The 24,234-nt window shown below is 42.9% G+C and overlaps 1 protein-coding gene across 2 annotated transcripts in view; it reads left to right on the plus strand.

Moving 5' to 3' along the window:
* Positions 1–24,234, plus strand: part of CARMIL1 (capping protein regulator and myosin 1 linker 1) — a 1,033,060-nt gene that overhangs the window by 857,299 nt on the left and 151,527 nt on the right. For both annotated transcript variants that reach the window (XM_078687906.1, XM_078687907.1), the window contains exon 30: positions 21,784–21,850. In XM_078687906.1, coding sequence (XP_078544032.1) covers positions 21,784–21,850 — 67 coding nt within the window. The remainder of the gene's footprint in view (positions 1–21,783; positions 21,851–24,234) is intronic.

Below are 24,234 nucleotides of genomic sequence, written 5' to 3' on the forward strand. Positions count from 1 at the left end.
GTACCATCAGATTTGTAAAACTCCGACTAGTTGTGGATCGCAATCTGAACTGCTTCATGAATATTCATGAGGTAGGCTGCAAATTGCAAATCACTGCAATTGGAGGCCATCACAGGGATGGTGCCTTATGGTGTCATGAGTCTGCCATGTCAACTTTATTTATGTATTTATTTATTTGTTTTTAAAGAAATTGAGCTCGTTTTCCTTATTGGAAAGGGGGCTGCATTTAAAAAGAAACTCTACTGCTTATTCCCCAAAAAAATTTAATTTGCAAAGGGGAAGGGGTCCCAAGGGCATCCCTTTACTTTTGTGAATGGGTCACCACCTCTTTAGAGATCTCTATAACTTTTCAATGTTTTGCTACTGGATTTTGAGAGCAGAACATTGATTCACAGTGTTGGACTTGGCCCTTTTGGCAGGTTCACCCCGAAACTTTTTGCTTTCTCCTAGCCTGTTTCTGTAACCTGGTGTTGGTGATTTTAGGCCTCTGCGCACTTTTTCACTGTGGCCCAGTGTAAAGTGCTTGCGCTCTCTGTGTATGTGTGGTAAGACTGGCCTGCCCTCCCATAGAAATGCTTGGGGGATATGTGTGTCCCTGGTAGTTCCTGAATGTGTTTAGACTAGTGAGGAGATTGCATAATGTGTTTATGCTGGTGAGGTTGGCGCAGAATGTAATTCGCGCCTGATGTGAATGTGCATAATGTACTTTATGTTACAGGTTGAGGTGGAGTACAGTGATTACCAGTGGTTACTGGTTGTACGTTTATGTTCTGATTTACTTTTACTAAGTTCACTTGGTGATGGTTCTGACAGTGGTCCATGTGGCCCTGTCAGGTGTACATAATACCTTGTAAATATTGCCCAGTGCCAGTTAGCACAGTGTATGTTTTGTGTTTACTATTCAAATGTGTTATGAGAATACAAAGGCTATTTTTCTATAACCTTGTGTGGAGTTCCTTTTGTAGTGTGCCTGGTATGTTGTTGCTGTGTGCATGCGCAAATGCTTTACACATTGCCTCCGGAATAAGCCTGACTCCTCGTGCCAAGCTTCCAAGGGGGTGAGCAGGGGTTATCTTTGGCGTGTAACTCCCTTGCCCTGTCTAGAGTGGTGGTTTCTGCCTGGCTTTGGCGTAAGCCTTAGCCAACCAGAAATCCCATTTATAGCACACAGCACACCAGTTCAGTATTTGTAAAGGAAACCTGCAGCACAACCTTTCCAGATACTTACTCAGTATCCATTTGTAGTACCTTTTTTCAGAGTGATAAAACTTATGGGACTCCAAAAATGGGATTAGTACATTTGAAAAAAGCAATTTATGACCACAGATTATTCACCATTAGAATATCCTTAGGTGCCAGAATGGATCTAGAAGTGTTCTTGGTAGTGTTCCTGCGTGCCGCTAGATGGTGTAGTGCAGCTCCATGTTGGCATCCTTCTGTCCCGAAGTGACAGTGGAGGTGCATCTAATGTCCACCCCTGTGAGCCAATGTCCTTTCCTTTCTTTCCACACTATTGAACATGGATTTGGAGCTCCACTGCCATTTTCGATGATTTTCCAATTCAAATCTTTTGAGCATGCAAGGAAACAATGTGCCCACCTAAAGCTACAAGGCTCAACCATGCTGTGACTGTAGGAAACAGGTGTTGGTGATTGACCCACATGTGGTGCGCCTCTGGTGTTGGGATGAGGCACAAGTCTAAGTGGTGGGCTGAGTGTGCCCTCATCCACCAATAGGTGATCCAGGAAGGTGAAGTGAAGTTATATGTTGCAGAACCTCGAAAAAAGTCATGGACCTCAAATAAGTGTCATTACCACGCCAATCCAATGTGCATACCTGCTCTTGAAGTTGGTTCATAGACAGATCCTTTTTGCAGCTGAAATAAGTAAGTAAGTCAAAGACGAAACACAAGAAGGCAAAGCAGGATTCCGCTCCATTCCACCACTCTCCATCAAAAGAGTTCGAGATGGCATTAAGGTGCCAATTGGACTCTTTCACTGATCCCTGCCTGAGGAGCCGATTCCGCAACTGGGCCCAATATGCCACGAGTTCTCATGACGCTTGGTGACACCACAGCTAGTAGAGCATTTAAGGAGGCCATGCTGCCCCTTTTTGGCACCCTTCTCATTTTCTCTGTCATGCCTTTGGGCCCCAAGGATTCGCAGGAGACTCCAATAGGGTTACTGCTGGCAGATCCATGATCGGCGATGGCAGCGCCCCTCAAAGTGACCTAGGGTTCCACACTGCATATGGTGTTGACTTCCATTCTGGCTCTGAGATGTGTGCCAGTTCCTTCTTCATCGACACCGATACCAATGTCACTGGCACAGTCTGGGTCCGCTTGCTCTGAGCCTTTATTCACATTCAAGAAAGCCATAACTGATACTCTGATGGGCACCTGGTCTAAGCCTTGCTCTTCCCATCACTGAACTGGCAGGTGGTAATATGACATAGACTGTTACTAGGTGACCCTGATTTTCTGATGCAGTATCCTACTTGGAGAATCTGGTAGTCTATATTCCACCAGCAAGGTTTTCCCTAATGAATTCCCTAAGACCCCTTTACAAAGAGTCAAAAAGTATGGAGGTATTAAGTAAACAAATGTTCTCATCAGGTAGCTTAGCCCTGAGGTTGGTAAACGCAGTTTGCCTACTAGGCCGATATGCAGACTCTAATGGAGACATGCCCAGAGAGATATTACTGATGGTTGTGGAAAAATGTATGGCCACCTTGGCTTCAACTATTCAGGATGGTCAGGATGCAGCCAAATACATAATTTGTGCTGGCCTCTTTATGACTGACTGCTTGGGGTGAGTAGCCAAAACAAGTGTGTTACTCCATTGTAATGAATGGATGGTATTTACTGGATTTTCAGGAAATACGCAGGCATCCCTTATGGTTGTGTCTTTTGATAAATACTGTTTCAAGGCACAAGGGAAACCCAAATAAGCAATTGGTCAGGGACCTTGGGTACTTACAGTATTTCTAAAGAAAGTGGTCCCTAGACATTATAGAATAAGCATGAAGAATAAATATAGATCAAATGATTTCTATATTCTTTGTCGAGCCGTACAGGCTTTAATATATCATATGTTCACGTAGTCCATTATCTATACATATCCAAGTGGGACACAGCCTGTGTCCTACTACCACATATAGACAAGTATGACATAATACACAAGGGGGGTGTCAGGCAAGGAGAAAAAGTCTGCGTACATTCTAATCTTGCAGCCTGATAAATCATAAATACACTATTGTGATATATTATATAGTATAGTCAAAGACATATAGAGTATATAGTGTCGACGTCGTTTTGATCCCTGTGCTAAGATGAGGGGATCATCCTCAGGACATTGTAATTCATGCCTGTATTACATTTCATTGTCAACTTCAAGCCCTGATTAAAGTTTTTTTTTAAAACATCACATAAACAAAGCATATACGTAAAATAGAAAGAATGGGGGAAGGGGGTGGGAGGAAAAAAAGAGATTATAAATTACATAAATGATACATAGTAAGGAAGGCATGTGTGACCAGTGAATATCATGTGGCAAGATTCCTAATATCAGCATTGTGTGCAAGATATTTGAAAGAAGGTCGCGCAAACTTCACCAGAATTGAGCGAAGAACCTCATGCTGGTATAGAGTGTGGCTGTTTTAATACATTTCGGAGATCTCCACGAAGTTGGCATGCGCGTGCAGGCTAGAAGAGTGCCTATTAATGTTGGTTGATAAAAGCTCGCTGGGATCCCTATGTTTGATGGGGATATGAATCCAGCAGCTGGGGAGGGGAGCACTAGTGTCAATATGAGGGTTAAAAATGGACCGAGGCTTGCGTTTAATGACCTGCGGTACCGGTGCGATGCCGCTTACCTGGAATTAAGAGCAGCGCTGTTCATTCTCGTTGGCGGCAATTATAAGCCTAAGGAGAAAGAACAGTGGAATGAGGAGCGGGTTACGCCCGTCATGATTTCTTTGGCTAGAGCAGATGGGATCCTCACATACTCTTACCGTATAATAGATGATATGTGGTCCTTGAATGGGGTCCAAGCAGGCAGTCGAGACGATGCTCACGATGACTGTTCCTTGCTGTAGTGTGAGCCACCATTATGTCTATGCTGGTCATGTGGTATAAACCATGTGACCTAGAGTAGGTCTCCAGCTTCAGCATTGGGAGGAGTGAGCTAATGTGGTGGCCATTTTGGAAAGGTGTGAAGTGAAAGCATAACTGTGCAGTGAGTCATCCAACCATTGCAATTAATAACAATTCATATTGACACATTTGTTCCATGAAAACCATGGATGTTATTTCAAATATTGAACTGAAATTGTCCAGAAGAGATTACATGGGTCATAATAAAGAAGTCCAATCCTCGAGGCGGTTTAGACCATTGTGGATGCTTTTGGTCTTAAGTATCCATTTGAGCTCTTCCTTATTCATGAACTGATTGATATCTCCACCCTTTGGTGGGACTTTTATGACGTCAATAATTGTCCATTGTAGATCCAGTTCCATATGGCCATTTTCAATGAAGTGATCCACAAGAGGCGCATTAGATGTTTTGCATCGAATCCTGCTTCTGTGCTGGCAGATTCTGATACGTGATTTCTGCGTCGTCTGCCCTACATATATTTTGTGACATGGGCAGAAAATTGCATAAATGACATTCATGCTGTTACAATTCGTGAAGTGTTTCCTCTGAAAATGTATTTGCTCAAAAATGAAGACTTTCCCTTCTACAGTAAGGTCACAAACACTACATGAGCCACATTTCACATGACCCGTTAGTCGTGGGAGCCCCCACAGTTCATTTATAGTGCATCTGGGGTGGGCAATGCAGCTCGTACCAAGTGGTCCTTAATATTTTTTGATTTTTTTAAAGCAAACAATGGACGCTCGAGGTTTAGGGTACCTGTGTTAATTGTGCCCCAATGTTTCTTAATACTTTTTTTGATTGTATTAGAGGCTGGGGAAAAAGTCGTCACACATACTAGCCGGTTCTGTATCTTTTTTTCTTTCGGTTCCAGCAGTACGTCCCTAGGGTAGTACCATGCCCTTTTTAATGTGCTACGGATCAGTTTTCGGGGGTACCCTCGACTGTGCAGTTAGTTACTCAAAGCCGGTGCCTCCAGAAAGTAGTCTTCTTTACGGTAGCAGTTCGTCCTTATACAGAGAAACTGGGAGTATGGGAGTATGGAAGTGAGTCACACAGTGCCCGGGGATGGTGGCTTTTATAGCTCAATAGGGTGTTGCATACTGTTCATTTCCTGTATAGGCTAGTGAACAGTTTGCCATTGTTGTGTTGAATGTTCAAGTCAAGGAACGGAATGGTTTGTTTGTTTACAGATAGGGTAAAGGTAAGGCCACTGCAATTATTGTTTATCCAATGTAGAAACTGCAGCAATAGGTCATGGGATTCTTGCCATATAAGAAAGATATAATCCATGAATCTCTTCCACGGGGCAATGCCACTGTGGAAGGGATTCAGAGATGTCAATATGTGTTTGGATTCAAGGTTATCCATATAAAGGATTGCCAGGTTTGGAGCAATGACTGCTCCCATGGATGTGCCCCTTACTTGGCCATAGTACTGATCGTCGAACAGAAAAAAGTTTTTTGTTACGCAGATATCCAGAAGCTGTAATATAAAGAGTGTGGGTACTGCATGTGGGCTAGGATGTGTGTCAAGAATTTGCTCAATAAACAGCAGTGAATTGGTTTGTGTGATATTGGTGTAAAGCGACTCCACATCCAAAGTACACATTGTCTTGGATGTGGGGTCGAAAGGGTACTCTTCAATAAAGTTAATCATAGCCATACCGTCACGTATGTAGCACTCTGTGGTGGGCACGAATTCTGTAATGAAATGGGCAACATATTGCCCTAGTGGCTCCAAAATTGAGCCGCACCCAGAAACAATAGGTCTTCCAGGAGGGTTTTCAGTGTTTTTGTGAATCCTGGACAAGGTGTATATTACCGGCGTTCTTGGGCATTTAGTATTCAGAAATTGATGTTCCTTTTTACTCCAAAAAACCAGCGGTGAGACCTTCTATAGTGACCTGAGCTATTAGATTCTGTATGTCTTTTGTAGGGTTAGTGGGAAGCCTACAGTAGTGGGCTGTATTACTGAGCTGTCGTAGAATCTCCGTTTTGTATTTATCTTTTTCTTGTAATCCAATCCCCGCACCCTTGTCTGCTGGCTCGATAACTATGCGGCTATTTACTTTCAGATCGGCTAGTGCTTGTTTCTCTGCAATTGACATGTTATATGGAATGAACATTTTTTAACTTTCCATTTCAATTAGATCTTTTAGTACTAGTTTCTCGAAAGTCAGGATCTCGCCAGGGAACATACTTCCTGAGGGGGAGAAAGTAGAGGGTGGGTGAAAAGGAATGTTGGCATTCACTAGTGTCGGGGGTTGAGGAGAAAGGAACTGTGCAATCTTATCTTTCTAAAGAATCTTAAAAGTTCTGTCTGGAGGTCGAGGAAATTGGGACGGGCAGCTGGATCAAAGAAGAGGCCTTTATTCAATATTGAAAGCTCACTGGAGGATAGATGATGTTTAGTCAGGTTGAAGATGGGTAGAGTATTTCCGGACATAAGCTCGGTATTAGTAGTGGCGATAGTCATAGTCATGTTGTCAGGGGATGCTATTACCATTGGTAGTGTTGTTGGCGTGTGTAGCGTTCCCGTGGGGGATTGGGCCAACGCTGTGGCTGTTTCCCTCTGCCTCTTTTGGGTTGTTCGGTCTGGCATCTGCCTAAAAAAGGGATTCTGTGCCGGGTGTTCTGTTCGTCACTTTGCTCTGAATTATCATTATTATTATATTATGCTGATATTAGTAATCTTGCCACATGATATTCACTGGTCACACATGCCTTCCTTACTATGTACAATTTATGTAATTTATAATCTCTTTTTTTCCTCCTACCCCCTTCCCCATTCTTTCCATTTTATGTATATGTGATAAAAGCTCAGGAAACTGGTAAAATGAAGTAGGAGCTTTATTAATACAACCATCAACAAGCAGAAGTTACAGCAAACTGTATTTTCTACAATTGGAATGTAATCACTCTATTAGTGATGTCACTGACCATGACACTCTTAAAGATACAGCAACATAACACATCCCCTATACATAATATAAGAATAAAATGAATATTGATGAAGACACAAAATAACATAAAAGAAGAAGATCAAAGTGTAACAGAGAACATTAATGCATCACATAATCATTGAACTTTTTGGGAAGCTGTAAAGACCTCCTAGGAGTATTTCTCTGGTAACTGGTGGAAGGAGAAACATTGGGATTACAGGAGAGTTTGGGACCATCATTGTAATGATTTCTGACATCATTGCATTTGGACAATTTAGACATGTTCCAAGTGCAACCATTGTCTAAGGTGACAACATTTTTTTTATGGAAACAATGGTGAGAGGACCAATGAAGTTCGAAGCACCCTTGTGACCAAATTTCGTTTTTTTTACGAGAACACTGTCACCCACGTTCCATTTCCTGTGTTTGACAACCATTCAAGCATCATAGCGTTGTTTGTATTTCTGTTGATAATTTGTCAACACAGCCCTCCTTCTCACTTCCCTTTCCACATTGTCCTCAACTACCTTCTCCGGAAGCCAAGTTGGATTTAGTTTTGAACAAGCTAATCTACCTCTCAAAGCCTCGAAAGGAGACCTTTGCATAACAGCATTGGGAGTCGTGCGATGTGCCCACCATGTCTCCCTTAAAACACTGTTGAATGAAATCTTGGACTCTAAAGCCCTCTGTGCACAACTTTTTACAACCCTATTCATCCTCTCCGTGGGACCATTTGCTTGAGGAGAGTAAAGAGCTGTTTTTTGATGAATAATGCCCAGACTTTTCAAGAAACTGTCCATCTCACTGGAAGTGAATTGTACCCCATTATCAGTGAGTAAAAACTTGGGAACACCCTCCGACCCAAACACCTCTTTTAAGAATTCAATCACAGCTCTTGAGTTAACCACACTCATACATTTGGACACTACCCACTTTGAAGTGTAGTCAACTAATAAAACAACATATCGCTCATGTGAGGGCATAAGCTCAAAAGGACCAGCGATGTCTAACCCTAATTTTGTCCAAACAGCAACAGGAACTTCCACAGGTGACAATGGAGAGTGACTGGTGGTACGTGACTTGTCATTGACTGCACACAAATGACAATCTTTAACTACGGTTTCCACCATGCGATCCATTCCAGGCCACCAATATCTTTCCCTAATGCGAGCCTTCGTCAAATTTCTTCCCAAATGCCCCTCATGAGCTAGGTTGATAACCCTCTCTCTCAATTCACTTGGAGGTACCACTCTATCACCCCTCATTAAATTGCCTTGGAAAAAAGTTAAATCATCTCTCACTGACCAAAAAGGCTTCAATACACTCTCAAGAGTATCATAATCTGGCCAACCACTCCTGATAACATTCTTCAGCAATATAAATACAACATCATCATCAACCTTGTGTGACCATTCCTCCTCGGAAATGCTGGACTCCAAAACCCAGTTTATACACGTAGCAACATCTGTGACCCAATCTCTATCTATGGGAAGACGTGATAAGCAATCAGCAGGTTTATTGTTCAACCCTGGAATATACTGCACAGAAAAGTTGAATTCTTGTAAACCTTCACTCCATCTTTTCAACCTTGGTGTCACATGATCACTTTGATGACATGAAAAAATTTGAACTAGGGGGCGGTGATCAGATTTAACCACAAATGGTATCCCCCATAAGTAAAATTTGAAGTGACATATAGACCAATATACTGCCAACGCTTCTCTTTCGATGCAAGAATAATTATGCTCAGCTTCCTTTAGAGCTCTTGAAGCGAAAGCAACAACAACTTCTTCACCATTTACAACTTGGGAAAGCACAGCACCTAATCATTTAAGGCTGGCATCAGTGGTCAATATAGTTTTGAGTTTGGAGTCAAAATGACCTAAAGTTGGCATCTCACCAATCTCTTTCTTAACCAAAACAAAAGCTTTCTCACAATCATTAGACCAGGAAAAATGTACACCTTTTTTCAAAAGAGACCTAATGGGCTCAACGAGACTGGCAAAACCCTTAACGAACTTGGAATAAAATTCCGCCATCCCTAAAAATGATTTGACTTGATCCTTATCTACTGGAGTAGGTGCCTTAACAATACTCTCAGCTACTTCTAGTTTGGGCTGAATTCCGTTCCCCGAAATAACGTGTCCCAAATACGTGACAGACTCTAAGCCAATGCAACACTTTTCCTTTTTTACTGTAAGTCTATTTTCGTTTAACTTATCTAAGACAGATCTTAACACTTTGTCATGCTCACATATGTCTACACCATAAATCAAAATATCGTCCTGAAAGAACATTACATTGGAGAGACTGCCCAAAACTATTTTTATCACCCTTTGGAAACATGCGGCTGCTGAAGCTAAGTCAAACGGCATTCTTAAAAAACGGTAAGCACCCAAAGGTGTAACAAACGATGTTAAGTGCCTGCAATCTTTATGTAGCACAACTTGGTGGTAAGCAGAAGAGAGATCAAGAACACTAAATATCTTTGCTCCCTTTAGAATGCTGATACTCTCAGCTATGTTAGGCAAAGGCTGACGGTCTACCCAGATCCATTCATTCAAACCGCGAAGATCCACACACATCCTAATCGATTTCCCACCATCCTTGGGTGCTAGAACCACTGGACTCAACCACTCTGATGATTCAATCTCTTCAATCACTCCTAAGTTTAACAATTTTTCAATTTCAAGCCTAAGTGGCTCTAGCATCATGTTAGGTACTTTCCTGACCTTGTGTACACATGGTTTGGCAGATTTTTTAAGGATGATTTTATGTTCAAATCCCTTCAGACACCCTAATTTGTCAGAAAAGACATTAGGATAATCATCAAAATATTTACTTGACTCACACACAAAATCTATCTGGGGTTGAAGAGAACTGGAAAGAAAATCTTCCATCAGCATGACTTGATTTTTTGGATCTTCTGCTCCCGGATTAAGAATAATCCCTAAATCATGCTGATGTCGCCATCCCAGGAGATTGTCACCTCTGACGGCTACATAAACTTTCCCAGATTTGCTCTTACCACTGAAGGATATGTTGGCCACAATATATCCTAAAATCTCTATTTTTGACTTATTGTAGCTAAGAGGAGAGATATCAGGGGGTAATAGTTGAACATTTTCTAATCCAACCACTTCATCCCAAATCTTATTACCAATTAAAGTAAAAGGAGACCCAGAGTCTGCCATAAGTTTAAATACAAATTTGTCAATTCTTACATCACAGAATGGCATAAAAATATGTTCTGTGTCAACCATTGTATCATTGACATTGGAAACCACAAGTGTACGTACAATATCAGAGGCTGGCTCACTAATTTCTCTCTTTTTTCTAGATTTACATACACGTGCATAGTGTCCTTTGATACCACAGTTATTGCAGATGCTATCTCTTGCGAAACAATGGGGAAAATTGGAAGTGTGAGAGAAACTCCCACACCTGAAACAACGCATTTTTTGGTTACTAATAGGACGTTGTTGGCGAGGATCACGTTCTTTAGAGAAAGTAGAAGTAGGACGATTATCAAGAATGTTTTTCTGGGCAAACGTCTTTTGAATAGGTTTGCTCTTAGAACTTACACTGACTTTAGCCACATCTTCGTGATATTCACCAAACAGTTCGTCCTCTTCTAACATATGTACAGAATCAGAGACTTTCTTTTTACCATCACCGACAGTGTGACTATCATCTTCTTTATTTTTTCTTATTTCTTTAACCCATGTAGAGGTGTTTTCCATACCCTCTACAATATCTAAAGCTTCTTTCAATGTGGGATTTTTGGATAATAACTTCTCTTGAACTCTAGAACTGTTCGTGCATCGAACGAGTTGATCTCTAAGTAGAGATTCAGACAATTCACCAAAATCACAAGTTCGAGAAAGAGTTTTTAGAGCTGCAACATATGTACCTACACGCTCACGGGAACCTTGGACACGAGTAAAGAATCTATGTCGCTCTAAGACAACATTAATTCTAGGACCAAAATACTGTTCTAACATAGTCATAGACATCTCGAAAATATCTGCAGGTTCCCCATCAGCTCCCCCCACAGGTATACTGTCCATACTGTCATAGGTATGTCTACCTTCAACTCCCAAATTGTGCAACAAGATGGCTTGTTTTCTGACAGCCGAAAACTTTTCTCCACCAATAGCAATTAAGTATGCGTCAAATATGTTTCTCCACCTTTTCCAAGGAAGAATGGGTTCACCCTCCTCTGAAAGAAAAGGTGGAGGTTGCGACATGCTAGAAGTAGTGGCCATAATGAAGTAAGGAATAATTAATAGCACAACACTATAACAATGGTAACAGGCTAATTCTCCAATATAGTAAACTAAAGTGAGTAAAAATACCAATTATCAATGAATTCCACAAACAATTCCACAACAATTGTGCACATTAGTGTAGAATTGTTAGTCTAAACCTTCGAATAGTATAATATGCAGCTGAATATTACCAGCATCTTAGTGTGCTATCGAGTGCATCGATGTTGTAGGATTAACACACTGCTGTGTGTGTCAGCGTTGTAAATTTCAGTTTATTTGATTTTGATTACATTCTGCGCAAAAGATACACTGCTGTGTGTATCAGCGTTTGAAAACTTGGTAAAATGCGCTGCCGTGCGCATCGGCGTAACCAAGGTAACTGAGGTAACAGATGGCCGCCAAAGTTACGTGAAATGCGTGACAACGTGTTGAGGTTGTACGCGAGGTCACGGTTTGCCGAGAGGAGCGAGCAGGAAGGCGAGGCGAGACCAAGATTCGCTGAGAGGAGTGAGCAGCAAGGCGAACGCTGAAGCGCTGTAGCACTCGCGCACTGATGCGTGTGGAGGTGCAATGGCACGCGAGATGCTTTCACCGGAATTCAAATCCAAACAGGAGACAACGGTGAGCGCCGAAGAGGCGATAATGATACCTGTTTTGGCAATTAAACACCTGGCAATTTGGCTCGTTCTCCACTCGGGGGCGGTGTCCAGAAGGGAGGTTCAGTTATATTCTCCTCAAAGTTCCCAATGTGGTCCAAACAGCGCGACTTCCAATGTAGCCCAAAACAGTCAGTCAAAATATGTAATTTGAGTCAGGAAGGGAGGTAATCCATTCCAATATACCATAGAAGTAAATCCAAGGGAATTTGAGCAAAATCCAGTTGGGTATCTTATGTCCAAAGTAGTCTGATATTCCAAAAAGGAAGATTTAAGTAAATCCTAAATCCAAACCGATATCCAATGGTAGGGGAATTGATGGTTGTGGATGCTTGTCCCCAATCAAGCCTTGGTCCTCATCACAGTGATAAAAGCTCAGCAAACTGGTAAAATGAAGTAGGAGCTTTATTAATACAACCATCAACAAGCAGAAGTTACAGCAAACTGTATTTTCTACAATTGGAATGTAATCATTCTATTAGTGATGTCACTGACCATGACACTCTTAAAGATACAGCAACATAACAATATGCTTTGTTTATGAGATGATTTTTTTTTTAAAAACGTTAAACTGGGCTTGAAGTTGACAATGAAATGTAATACAGGCATGAATTACAATCTCCTGAGGATGATCCCCTCATCTTAGCACAGAGATCATAACGTCGTCTACACTATATGTCTTTGACTATACTATATGTCACAATAGTGTATTTATGATTTATCAGTCTGCAAGATTAGAATGTACGCAGACTTTTTCTCCTTGCCTGACACTCCCCTTGTGTATGTCATACCTATCTATATGTGGTAGTAGGACCCAGGCTGTGTCCCATTTGGATTGTATAGATAATTGACTACATGAACATATGATATGTTAAATTCTGTCCGGCTGGACAAAGAATATAGAAATCTTTTGATCTATATTTATTCTTCATGCTTATTCTATAATGTCTAGGGACCACTGTCTTTAGAAATTTTGATAAATACTAGCCATTTGATGAAAAAGATGAATCTGCCTTAGAACGTTTTAAGGAGATTTAACACATTATTTGGGCCTCTCCACTCTTTCTAGGCATTTGTCCCATGAATTTCGACTTTTCCAAGGCTACTCAAGGGGGTTGGCATTCAAACAGGGCCAGGTTCCTTCACCCTTGCAGCAGTCACCCCAGTCCTTTTGTGGGCGAGATGAGAATCAAGTAGGCACCGTACGGGTTCCTACAGTCACCAATCTTCCCTTCCTTTGCAGCATCAGCTGTCACGCCACTTTAGTTGGTCCTTAGTGATGCATACCATGCTGTGGGAGGCTGAATCCAAAACTTTCTCCCAAGATGGAGTCCATCACATCTGACAGTTGGGTCCTCCAGACTATTCTCAGGATTTTCTCCCTCCATTTCCTTGTGACCCACCACACCTTCCTCCCAAATCAGAGCATCTCTCCGAGGAGCACCTTTCTACCTGGCTACAATAGGTGTGAGCTCTAATTTCCAAATGAGCCATTGAGAGGTTTATGGTCTTGGAGATGGGGACAAAGATGGGGGCGGGTGGTCAGCCCTGCTATTTCCTCATCCTGATGAAGGCCTTCATTCTAGTTGCGATTTTTAGGATGCGTGTTTTCATATACCTGCCCTCCTGTACCATTGATGATACCTGTAGTTCATTGTAGGCCAGGGGTATTTCCAATTTGCGGTGTTCTCCTTCAGCCTCACAGGCACTGCTTGAGTTTTCATAAATGTGATGTTGGTGGTCACCGCCCTTCTTAAGATGATGAGGGTACCGGTTTCCCCTACCTCGATGAGTGGCTGCTGAAGGTGGGCTCACCACAGTCCATCAGGTACCACCTCCAAACAATGGAAACATACTGACATTGTTGGTGTTCATTATGCGGAAGTCACACCTAACTCAATCACAGAGGGCTTCATTCATAAGAGCTGTATTGGATACTGTGCAGTTCAGGTCCTTACCTCTGTCAAAATGAGTCCAGGACACTGGGCTATAATCATGATGTTTCAGCCTTTTCCCTAGGTCTCAATTAGAGTGGTTCTGAGGCTTCTTGTTCTGTTAGCCTCCTGAATCCTGTTTGTTGACTATGCTATGTGCCATATGGCGGCTTAACAGTGGAATCTGGAGTATCATTATGCCCAAAACAAAGAAAGCCTGTTGAATTCCATTCATGTTTGAGATGAGACTGCAAGATATCTGCACTGGTGGCTGCTCAACAACAACTGGATCAGCAGCTGACCCCTCTCTCTGCCCTACTCCCATCTAATGGATGTGTCAATGCTGGGTTGGGGAGGTCATCTGGTGGAAGTGAAAATCAAAGAAATCTGTTGTCCATTGGAAACCTGGCCCACTCTATCTGTTGTTGTTGTTGGCCATTCGCCTAACATTAAAGGCCTTCTGCCATCCATTAAAGGGAAGCTGGTGCAGGTTCTTATGGACAACACCACCACTATGTGATAATGTAGCAAGCAGTACTGAGTGTAGTCATTTGTTCTGCACCAAGAAGTCTCCGAGTTGGCTGGGGTGTCAGGGCCTCGCCCTGATAATGAACCACATGATGGGATATTTAAATACTAGGGAAGACTAGCACATCTGACAGCACCTGGTGGATCACAAATGGTGGGTTGACTCTGATGTGGCTCAGTGCACCTTTCAAAGGTGAGGAGAACCCTTGCTGGATCTTATTGTCACCATTGAGAAAGCGCAGTGTCAAAACGTTTGTGTGTTGGAGTGTCCAAGAAAGCTTTGTCTCGGAGACACTTTGCAGCTAGAGTGGAGTACGGGATTCTTGTATGCCTCTTCACTTCTGCCTCTTCTGTCCTACTTTCTGATGATCAGCAAGAATCAAACCCAAAACATCCTGGTGACTCCGGATTAGGCCATGAGAGTTTTGAACATGAAACTTCTGAGCATGAGCTTCTGACCTACTTTGGGAGGATCTCCGGTCACAGCAGCAAGGCAGGGTTCTACACCCGAATCTGTGCAATCTACACCTTAATACTTGGAGATTAAGACATGGCATTTGACTGCCTTCAATCTACTACCTTAGGTTGTGGATGTGATCCTTGCTGCCAGGCGTCCCTCTCCAAACAGCGTTTATGCCGGGTACTGGACACATTTTTCACCTGGTGTGGAGTACGCAACACAGGCCCATTTCCTGGACAAGTTGCTGGATTTTCTATTGTTTTTTTTATTGTTGTTTGGCCAAACAGAGTCTTTTAGGGAACACTATTAAAGCGTATTTATTTGTTGTCCTTGCAACCTTGTTTTCATTTGACAACCAAAGGTCATTGTTTAAATTGCCTAATGTGATGTGGCCTATATATGGTTTTAAGACACACGTTCCTTCCAGCATCATTTGTGATGCCTCAGTGGGACAGTAAATGTGGTCCTGATGTTCATCATGTGCACCTCCTTTGAGCCAATGTACAGTAGCTGCTTGCTGCTCCCTATACCACCTTATTTTCCAGACCAGCTGGGGCTAAGGACCTGGGTGGTCTTCTAGCTGATAGTTGTGTCTCCTTTTCACGTTGGGCATTACAAGTGTCTTCCAACCTTCTTTGCCATTCTTCAACCAACAAAAGGAGCTAGATCACTCTGAATGACATCTCAGGTCTCGGATAACACATGATGACATTGCAGAGTGGTTGGTAATCGTTGAAGTCACCAAAGGCATGGCCCTGCTGGTATTTCATATTACCAGTGAAATGTTGACGTCTGGTTTCAGAGGGTGATCAGTGGCAGAAAGAAGTACTATGAGTGTCAAGTGGAGATTCATTTTACCAATACCAAGTATTATATGAGGGGTCTCATGGCAGTGGGAAGGCTGGTGAACTATGAGGAAACATAGGAAAAACAGTACACCAGTATAAGACACATGGGAGGCAGGTGTGTAGAAGGTGAAATATAGGACAAGCGTAGGTGCCACCATGTGTAACGGAAGGAAAAGCATGGGGCACAGAAACATGGAGAAAGTAGTAGAGAACTATAATAGTGTTCAGTGAAGATTGTGCGAGATAGATATATTTGGGAATGCTTTTCAGTATATATGTATTTGTGTATTTATGTGGTATATGTATAGCTCAAACCACAGCCAAAACATAGTAGGGGACTGAACAGGCTCAAAGGTAAAGGTACCTTACTCAAGTCATTGGAAGGGAAAGCTGATTTCTGAGATTTGTCTGTATGTGATATTTGTCTTATATAAACCTAGTCAAATGTATCTGGGGAAGATTCTTGGAAGGCAGGTACATATTATGTTCAAGGAAATATCAGGGAGGGAAGACATGGGGAAGGATTGACGCTAATTATGTGTTGCATTAGGGAAATAATGCATACAATAGAATTGTGTAAAAGCACCGGTAACCAAGTGGTACTCAACAGAAATCACTGGAGGCATAGAGTAAATATAGGTGAGGAGCCAAACAAGGCAGGTATAAGAGAAGGGAAAAGAGTGGCCAGGTAAAAAATGGTGAACCGAATGGGCAGTATTGGGCAGTTTGTACATGAGTGGAAAATTGGAGCAGGTACAGGCAGGCAGGTAGTATAGGAGGCATATGACTGAGACGTCACCCACGGAGCAGTAGGCCAGTAGAAAGAGGGGCTCAAACAATGTCTTTGGGATGCCTTATGCTCATGGCAGGGGCACCGGGATCAGGCGATTGGTCAGCAAGGGTCAGGTTTAAGCAGACACAGCACTTGCAGCCCGGCTGGACCTTACACACCCACGTAGATCGCGGTAGCAAGGGAAGCCTGGAAGCCGCAAACACTAGACACCTGCTAAGGGACCATCGGGCATGGCTGGGACAAGTCTTGCTGTGAAAATATTAGTAAGGACAAAGTATACCAATACTGTTCATTTGTGCTCTGTATTACAATAACCAAGTAATGTGTTTTGATAACCCTTTTTTTTACGCAAGATTTAATAAACTGCGACCTGTTTGCACCATAAGTGCTTCCCAGTGTACTCAATAATGTGTAAGGTGCTCAGGTCAGACGGGAGGGCCAAAGACCACTCGCACATCTGGGAGGGGTTTGAGGTGAGGCACCTGCCTATTCCCGAGACCTATTTGTGACGCAACAACTGGAAAAGATCCAAAGGGCGGGCTGGCCTTTTTCATGGTATTATGCTCATCACTTACTTAAAACGTGCATGCGCAGCTTTGTGTACGCGCGCGCGCCCGTGTGGGTGGACTGGGTGGCGTGGGGTTGGCATTGAAAGCGTATGCTTGACACGAAAGGCCCTGACAGCCTGTTTTCAGTGAAAGACGTATAGATTTTACGAGCCGTTAGGGACTGCATCTTTGCCTTTTCTCGCTGTCTCCTCTGCCTCTGAAGTATTTCTGCTTTGAACATTTGCTCTTTCATATGTTGTCTCGCCTCTCGTTCTTTCTTGAAAGCCTTTTGTCTCGTCTGCTCTTTATTCATGTTCCTTTTCTCTCTTCTCGCTGCATGGAGACTCTCTGCTGTAAAAGTGTAAGTACACAAGGAATGCTCAGCGGCTGCCGCCTGCTTGTGTTCGTGTTTGTGCTCCTCTGCTTCCGCCCAGCGCGCGCATCTCTTAGGACCTTGCAGTGTCCTCAATTTATAGTCACTGGCTGAAATTAGACAGGAGACCGGAATTCAATTCACAAGCAGAAAGCTGAACTACAGAAGAAAAACTGATTATGCTATTTGAGTCCTTTCCAGACAGCGGATGACTGTGAAGACAGAAAAACCCGCCAAATATTCAAAATACTTTGATCGAATGGTGGTATAATATTCAACCCCCAAGAGTCAAATCTCATATTTTGTTTATCTGGTCTCCTGTATACTTTTTTTGTATTGTTTTTACCTTGACCAGTTACTGTCGTGTAGTCCTATCAGAGTGATTCTTTTTAAATATTTCTTTATGTCACCCAAAAACGTTTTTTTTTTTTTTTTAGAACGCATTTGCTCATTGGCACACAGTGGTTAATCATTACAGTGTTTGCACAAAGATATGTTATTTTGCCCTAAGTACTAAACAATACCGTAGTTCGGGCGAAATCACAGGTCCTGCATGTTAATTGCGTTTCTGAGGCAATTTATTGTTAATGTCTGCTTTTCTGATTGTCAAAGATGCTTGCTCTTTAAAGCTATACATCTGAATGTATTGCATCTACACACCTACCTGTTGGTTAGAGCAATCTGCAAACAAAGGGTGAGCAGCCACTCTTTTCATTACATATTGCAATAGAACCTACCATAGTATTTTGATGGGAAATCGTTATGTAAAAACACTATAGATATTGATATCAGTGCGACAGCAATGTATTGTGAAGCCAGAAATGCCATGATATCAGTTTTAAAGTGAACTATATCATATATATATGTATATATATATCACAGAATATCAGTTTCTCTCTTATTAATGGGCAATGCTTAAATTGTGCAAGTTTTTTTCTGTCCCTTCGTACCCACACTTAATGTGAGTCCTGGGTCTCCATGGACTGTGCGCTCTATCATTGTTTTAAAACATCTCTGGCTGGGGCATATATGCCGAAATCCTGCATGCATATGCCACGCATGCCTTTACACCTCAGTCACTACCCAACTGCGACGTTACCACACCTTCCTTTATCATGCAAGTCGTTACCACGACTTACCTTTGGGGACCGCTGGACTTTGGAATAGTATAAATTACTATTCAAACTCCAGTCATGTATCAGTAGGAAAGGTGTTGGACTGAAAATCCAACACCAGTCCTACAACACGCCCCCTAAAGCAAGTCGTTGTAACGACTTCCATGGCAAAGGAAGGCGTGTTAACGTCGCAGTCGGGTTAGTGACTGCAGAGTAAAGACAGGTCATGGTTCTACCTGCGGGGTGAAGGGTGTTTCCCCTTGCTCGTTAACTACCTGTCCTGTGCCTGCAGGTCAGCCCACTGAGGTCCAGAAATAAATGTTGCATCATCATGTTTCCCGTCGCAAAACCCCAACTTGAACTCCTCACGCTATAAAATCAGCCTCTCTTTGAACGATTATTGGTCAGTCTGAGCCTCCCGTTGTCTTATTGTAGCTGGGGGATGGCTCTTGGTGGGCAGGGATGATGCAGGATGGCACAAGTTTGGGTGGCAGTGAATGCATGTATGACAGATCTTGCCCGCCGCCCAGCCCACATTTGTTATAGACCACTAAGGCTCCAGACTGACCTTAGCCCAGTTGTCTGCAGGCAACACTAGCCTTCCTGTTCCGGTGTCAAACAATGCTGTTGGAGTCACTTCCCTCTCACTTAATCAGCCAAGTTGTGTCTAGTCTGACATTGACTCATTAGGCAAGAATGAGAACAGTGCTGGGAAGCACGGCTAGGTGGACACTAGTCATAGTACAGTTGCACCAGTGACATATGACCCCATATAGACTAGGATCAGACCTTTGGTGGGCACAATCAGCATTTTGTGCATGTTTGGTGAATGCCAACCAAAGTACACAGTCCAGTCACACATATCTCCTAATCTGCAGTAGCTCTTTCAAAGCTTTTGAACTTCATATCAAATCTGTTTTGGATAACATGCTGTCTTCTTTATGAACCAGGCTGGATGCCATAAATGCTGAGATTTTCAGTTGTGGCAGCCTTTCTGAAGTTCACAGGCAGTCAAAGATCCCCATGCTAGAAAATGGCAGTAGCCATGGGAAGTCAATATATAAGTGCCGACCAAATAAGGGTACACAACGGAGGGACAGGAAGAGCCTTTATTCATCCAGAAATTGTACTAGGAATTGGGCTGTGTGTATCCCTGGGCTCACCAAGTTTGAGACCAGTATCCCTCGTCAGAGCTGCAGGAACCGAACCCCTGTGGACCTTGTCGACTTGCAGTTGCAAAGGCTTGTTGGCTTCCTTTCACCAAGATCTTGGGGCTCCAAGTAGACCCAACCTCAAGCATCTCCTGTGACCAAGATCTTTGTCCTCACCACATCACTTGCACCGTGGGCCTGCATCTTTGGTGATCTGCTTGAGGTCCTCTTGCGTCTCCAGTGCCACTGGCCTGTGGGTCCTCTGGAGGGTCCTCTTTGAATTCTGTGGGCTCCCCTGATTGCTCGGGCCTGCCCTGACTCCCCTGTGGATGGTGAGTCTCCTCGATTTTGCGGGTCCCGACATTGTACCTTCTAAGACATCTGCGTTGGTTGCGATTGCCAAGGCGGTTTGTGCTTCCGACGGACACCGACCCCTCAACTCTCGACATCACACGTGGGACTTCTTGTATCTGGCTCCTGGTCATCCACAGTGTCACCTGGTCTTCACAGCTGCAGTTCCAAGGTCACCGTCAGCTTCCCTGCAACACTCAACTTCAGTGGGTATTCGTCTTCCTGGCCGCCTGGTCACTTACAAGTGGCAAAGACTCTGTCCCCTCTGCTTGTAGGTACTTCTTTTCCCGAATCCACCTTTGGGTTCCACTGGACACTTTCACCATCTCCAGCAGCGGCATCTTCCTGAAGTCCTCATTTGGGTTCAAATGTGGTTTCCGATGCCACTTCACACCTATGCACCCGGCTTCCCTGGTGTAGGTGTCCTGGTTCATAGGGTATCCACAGGTGGGGTGGCTCTCCAACCTTCTGTCTTTCACAGGGTTTTTTCAGGGTCTTTAAAATTGCAACCGCAATGGACCCATTGACTTGCATTGATCCCAAAGTCGTATTCCGAATCTGCACACGGCCTCCATGGGGCTCCTGGTTACATACCTTGGGTGATTCCTTGGGTCACCGGCACTTCTACGTCTACTGTGTCTTGACTTGAGTTGTTGTTCTCCTACCACTATTTTAGTATATGATTTGACCTCCCCATGGTGACCACTGTGTATTTCTTGCTACTTACCTGTTTCTAGTGAAACGTATTGTGTGCATTGTGTATATCTCCGGCTAGGAGATATTTGTATGTGTTAGTGAGTGTCTTATAATAAATACATATTCTTATAAATACACTGTGTGGTTCTTTTTCACTTAATCTATACCTATAAGATTATGTTCTGGTAAAACAAGCTGCTTTACACTCCTTCTGGACTAAGCCTGAAGGCTGCTCACCACAGCTACCACTTAGAGAGCTTTCTAAGGCTGTCTAAGACCACTAAAATCACCATACGGGTTGTCTGATTGGTGCAAGGTGCCTGCTTACATAGGTGAACACCATATACCAAGCCACCTTCTCACAGATATGAATGCAAAGAAGAAGACCGGTAATTGAAGGATACTCTTATCATTCTTATCTTTGAGTTGCTTCTGGTACCTGACTTCTTTATCATTGTGTCTGCTGATGGTAAGAAATGGATTGTAGTGGCAATATCCTCGATTTTCATGTCCTGATCAGTGTAATTTAATAAAACCTTCAGGTAAGCGTTGTAAGTTACTTACCGTATGAATTTTAGTTAACTTATAATTAGGTGTCAGTCCTTCTGTACAGTGTCGGAACAATCACCTAAGCAGCAAGCTCTGACGATTTTCACTGGTACCATACGTGCCATTTTTCAGATATGTGCAATGTACAACTTTTCTGTTTCCCAACAAAAAATTTTTTTTCTCGAAAACAGCAGAAATTATCTATTCTAGGTCAGACTTTTTACATTACAAAACACAGTATGAGACTTTGTAGATATTGCGGTAAAGATTTGTTGACTGAAATAAAGACAAAACACAAAAACACTGCTAAGAATTCCATGTTTTTCTAGTTTAATCATATTGACTAAATGAGAAATGCCTATTTGAGATACTCTTTTCATTTAATTGTTCTTCTGGTTTATCGATTATGCAGATGACCCCAAAATCGAAAAGGAAAAGCATCCACAGCAGAATGCTCAGACCGGTGTCAAGGGCTTTTGGTAAGAGAGTTTAGAATTTAAATCCATCCTTTACATTGACAAATCACACACTGTGTATTTAACGTTTTGCAAAACACTTTTATTCCTCTATGAATGTCCCCACACGGACAAACCACCTAACAAATGTGACAGACCGCAATGCTGCTCACTCAACATTCCATTTCCAGATTCCAAAGGCCTCTCTTTACCGAACTATTTTCTTTGACATTTAAGTTCTTTCTCAAGATCAATGCATGTACTAAGAATTACTTACTAAATCGAAACTAATCTAAGAACAAACATGACCGACACCCTGAAAGTTTGTTATAAGCCTTGAAAAAGCCTGTTGTCTGTAATAGGAACAGAAATGTGTGAAATTGAAGACATCTATATGTAAATAATTGTTTTTAGATTGCGGTGTATATCTATTCTCCGCCCTACATTAGCGTTACAGCATTATCATTGGATGTCCAGTCGTGCTATATGTCAGCCTCATCCAGAGGCAACCTCTGGTTTAGATAGCAGTGTCCAGAGAATGAGGGGCACCCCCAGATAAAGAGGTGGAACAATTAAGAAAGCTTAATAAACAGAGTCTCCAAGCTAAACTTTAATATAAAAAGGTGGGGCTCTGTTGTTAAAAGACTTGATGGTGGGTTTAATTGTAGATCAAGTTACTGGATCCGATTATACCACTTGATAAATGTTTCTGCTCCTTAATGCCCAGCCGGGTCTATAGAGCATTCGTCAGGGCAAACAAGCACAGAATTACTTACACTACTTGTGCAGTATTCATAAGTGTCTTATTCAAAACACTTAATTTCTAGCTCTCTCTCAATTCCTGTGTTGAGAAAGTCACGTGCTTCAACAGGGAGCAAGGCTTCTTTTTAAACCCGAGCCGCGTGTGGCGAGGATTGCCGGACTAGTGCCACGTGTGGCGAGGATTGCCGGACTAGTGCTGACTCTGCCCCTGGACCAGGGGCAGAGTCAGCACTAGTCCGGCAATCATTGCCACACGCGGCTCGGGTTTAAAAAGAAGCCTTGCTCCCTGTTGAAGCACGTGATTTTCTCAACACAGGAATTGAGAGAGAGCTAGAAATTAAGTGTTTTGAATAAGACACTTATGAATACTGCACAAGTAGTGTAAGTAATTCTGTGTTTGTTTGCTTGCAATAATCCTCAGGCTGATCGGGTTCATCCCAGTAGGTCTGAGACCCATGAATACTGTTACAGTCTATTATTGCAGCCTTTAAGTTGAGGAAACAGACAGAGGGCATCCCATTGTGGTGTAACTTAGCTCCCTGGTGACGATCGGTGGCAGGCGCCATTTTGAAGTCAGGCGCGTTTCCGTAGGGACACTCTAGGAATAAAAATTGCTGACTAAGACGAGAGGGTTTTGGTAGAAAATAATCAGGATCCCCCCCCCGCCACACCAACGAGTCTTTCGGTGCTTCTGGTGATCAACCAAGAAAAGCCCCCAGCTCACCGTCCTCAGTCACTCGGTGGAAGCCACTGCAGTTTGCACCACGCATTGCCCCTGCCATGCTGTCAATGATAGCAACAACACAGCTACTAACCATCACACTCCTACAAGTGTGACAATTCAGACTATTCTAGGCCCCCAAAGCTATCAGTTTGGCTTCGGCGGCATGCAATAGTCATTTGTAATGTATATTGAATTAATAACGAACTGCCGTGCTTCTCTCTAAATTAGCCATATAGCGCAACCTTGTGGCAGATGGTCACAAGCGCCAGTGTTGACAATTAAGTGCTGGTGCTGAGCACCGGAAACCACCAGCTCATATTAAGCACTAACTACACCCATCTTCCATAGACTGTATATTGTGAGGTATACTGCGCATGTGTACTTTAGATGAATGAGGCGTAATCTGGTTACTATTGCCAATTCGCTCGGGAACACACAAACCTTTCCCCATTTCTGATCTATGAGGGCACCACAGATTTCACTCCCATGCCAGGTGCAGCCTTTCAAAGGGGTCTGCTATGTTGCTTATCAGGGAACAATAGAGTTGAGCAATCTTGGGGTCTTCCAATTCTCCCTTGATTAATTTCGCCTCTAAGGGTTTAAACTCTGGGAGGTCCCCCATCCCTGAAATGCACTGTGTTACTGCATTTTTTAATTGTAGGTAAAGGAAAAATGGACTATAATGCTAATCATATTTGACCAAGAGATTGTGGTAGGATTTTAGTATTGTTCCTGCCATCACATCCTCAAGGCTGGAAATCCCAATGATGTCCCATTTCTAGATCCCCTTTAGTGTTGCTACATGCTGTCCTAGCCAGAGCTGCATTTGTTTGGTTAGTCGCTTGTCCCAGCCCAAACTTTTCAAGGTGCCCCTCCAAATCGTGAATATCAGTCTGGTCACTGGGGGAATGAAGGACCTACT

This window comes from Lissotriton helveticus, chromosome 4_1 (assembly GCF_964261635.1).
Source record: "Lissotriton helveticus chromosome 4_1, aLisHel1.1, whole genome shotgun sequence".
NCBI lineage: Eukaryota > Metazoa > Chordata > Amphibia > Caudata > Salamandridae > Lissotriton > Lissotriton helveticus.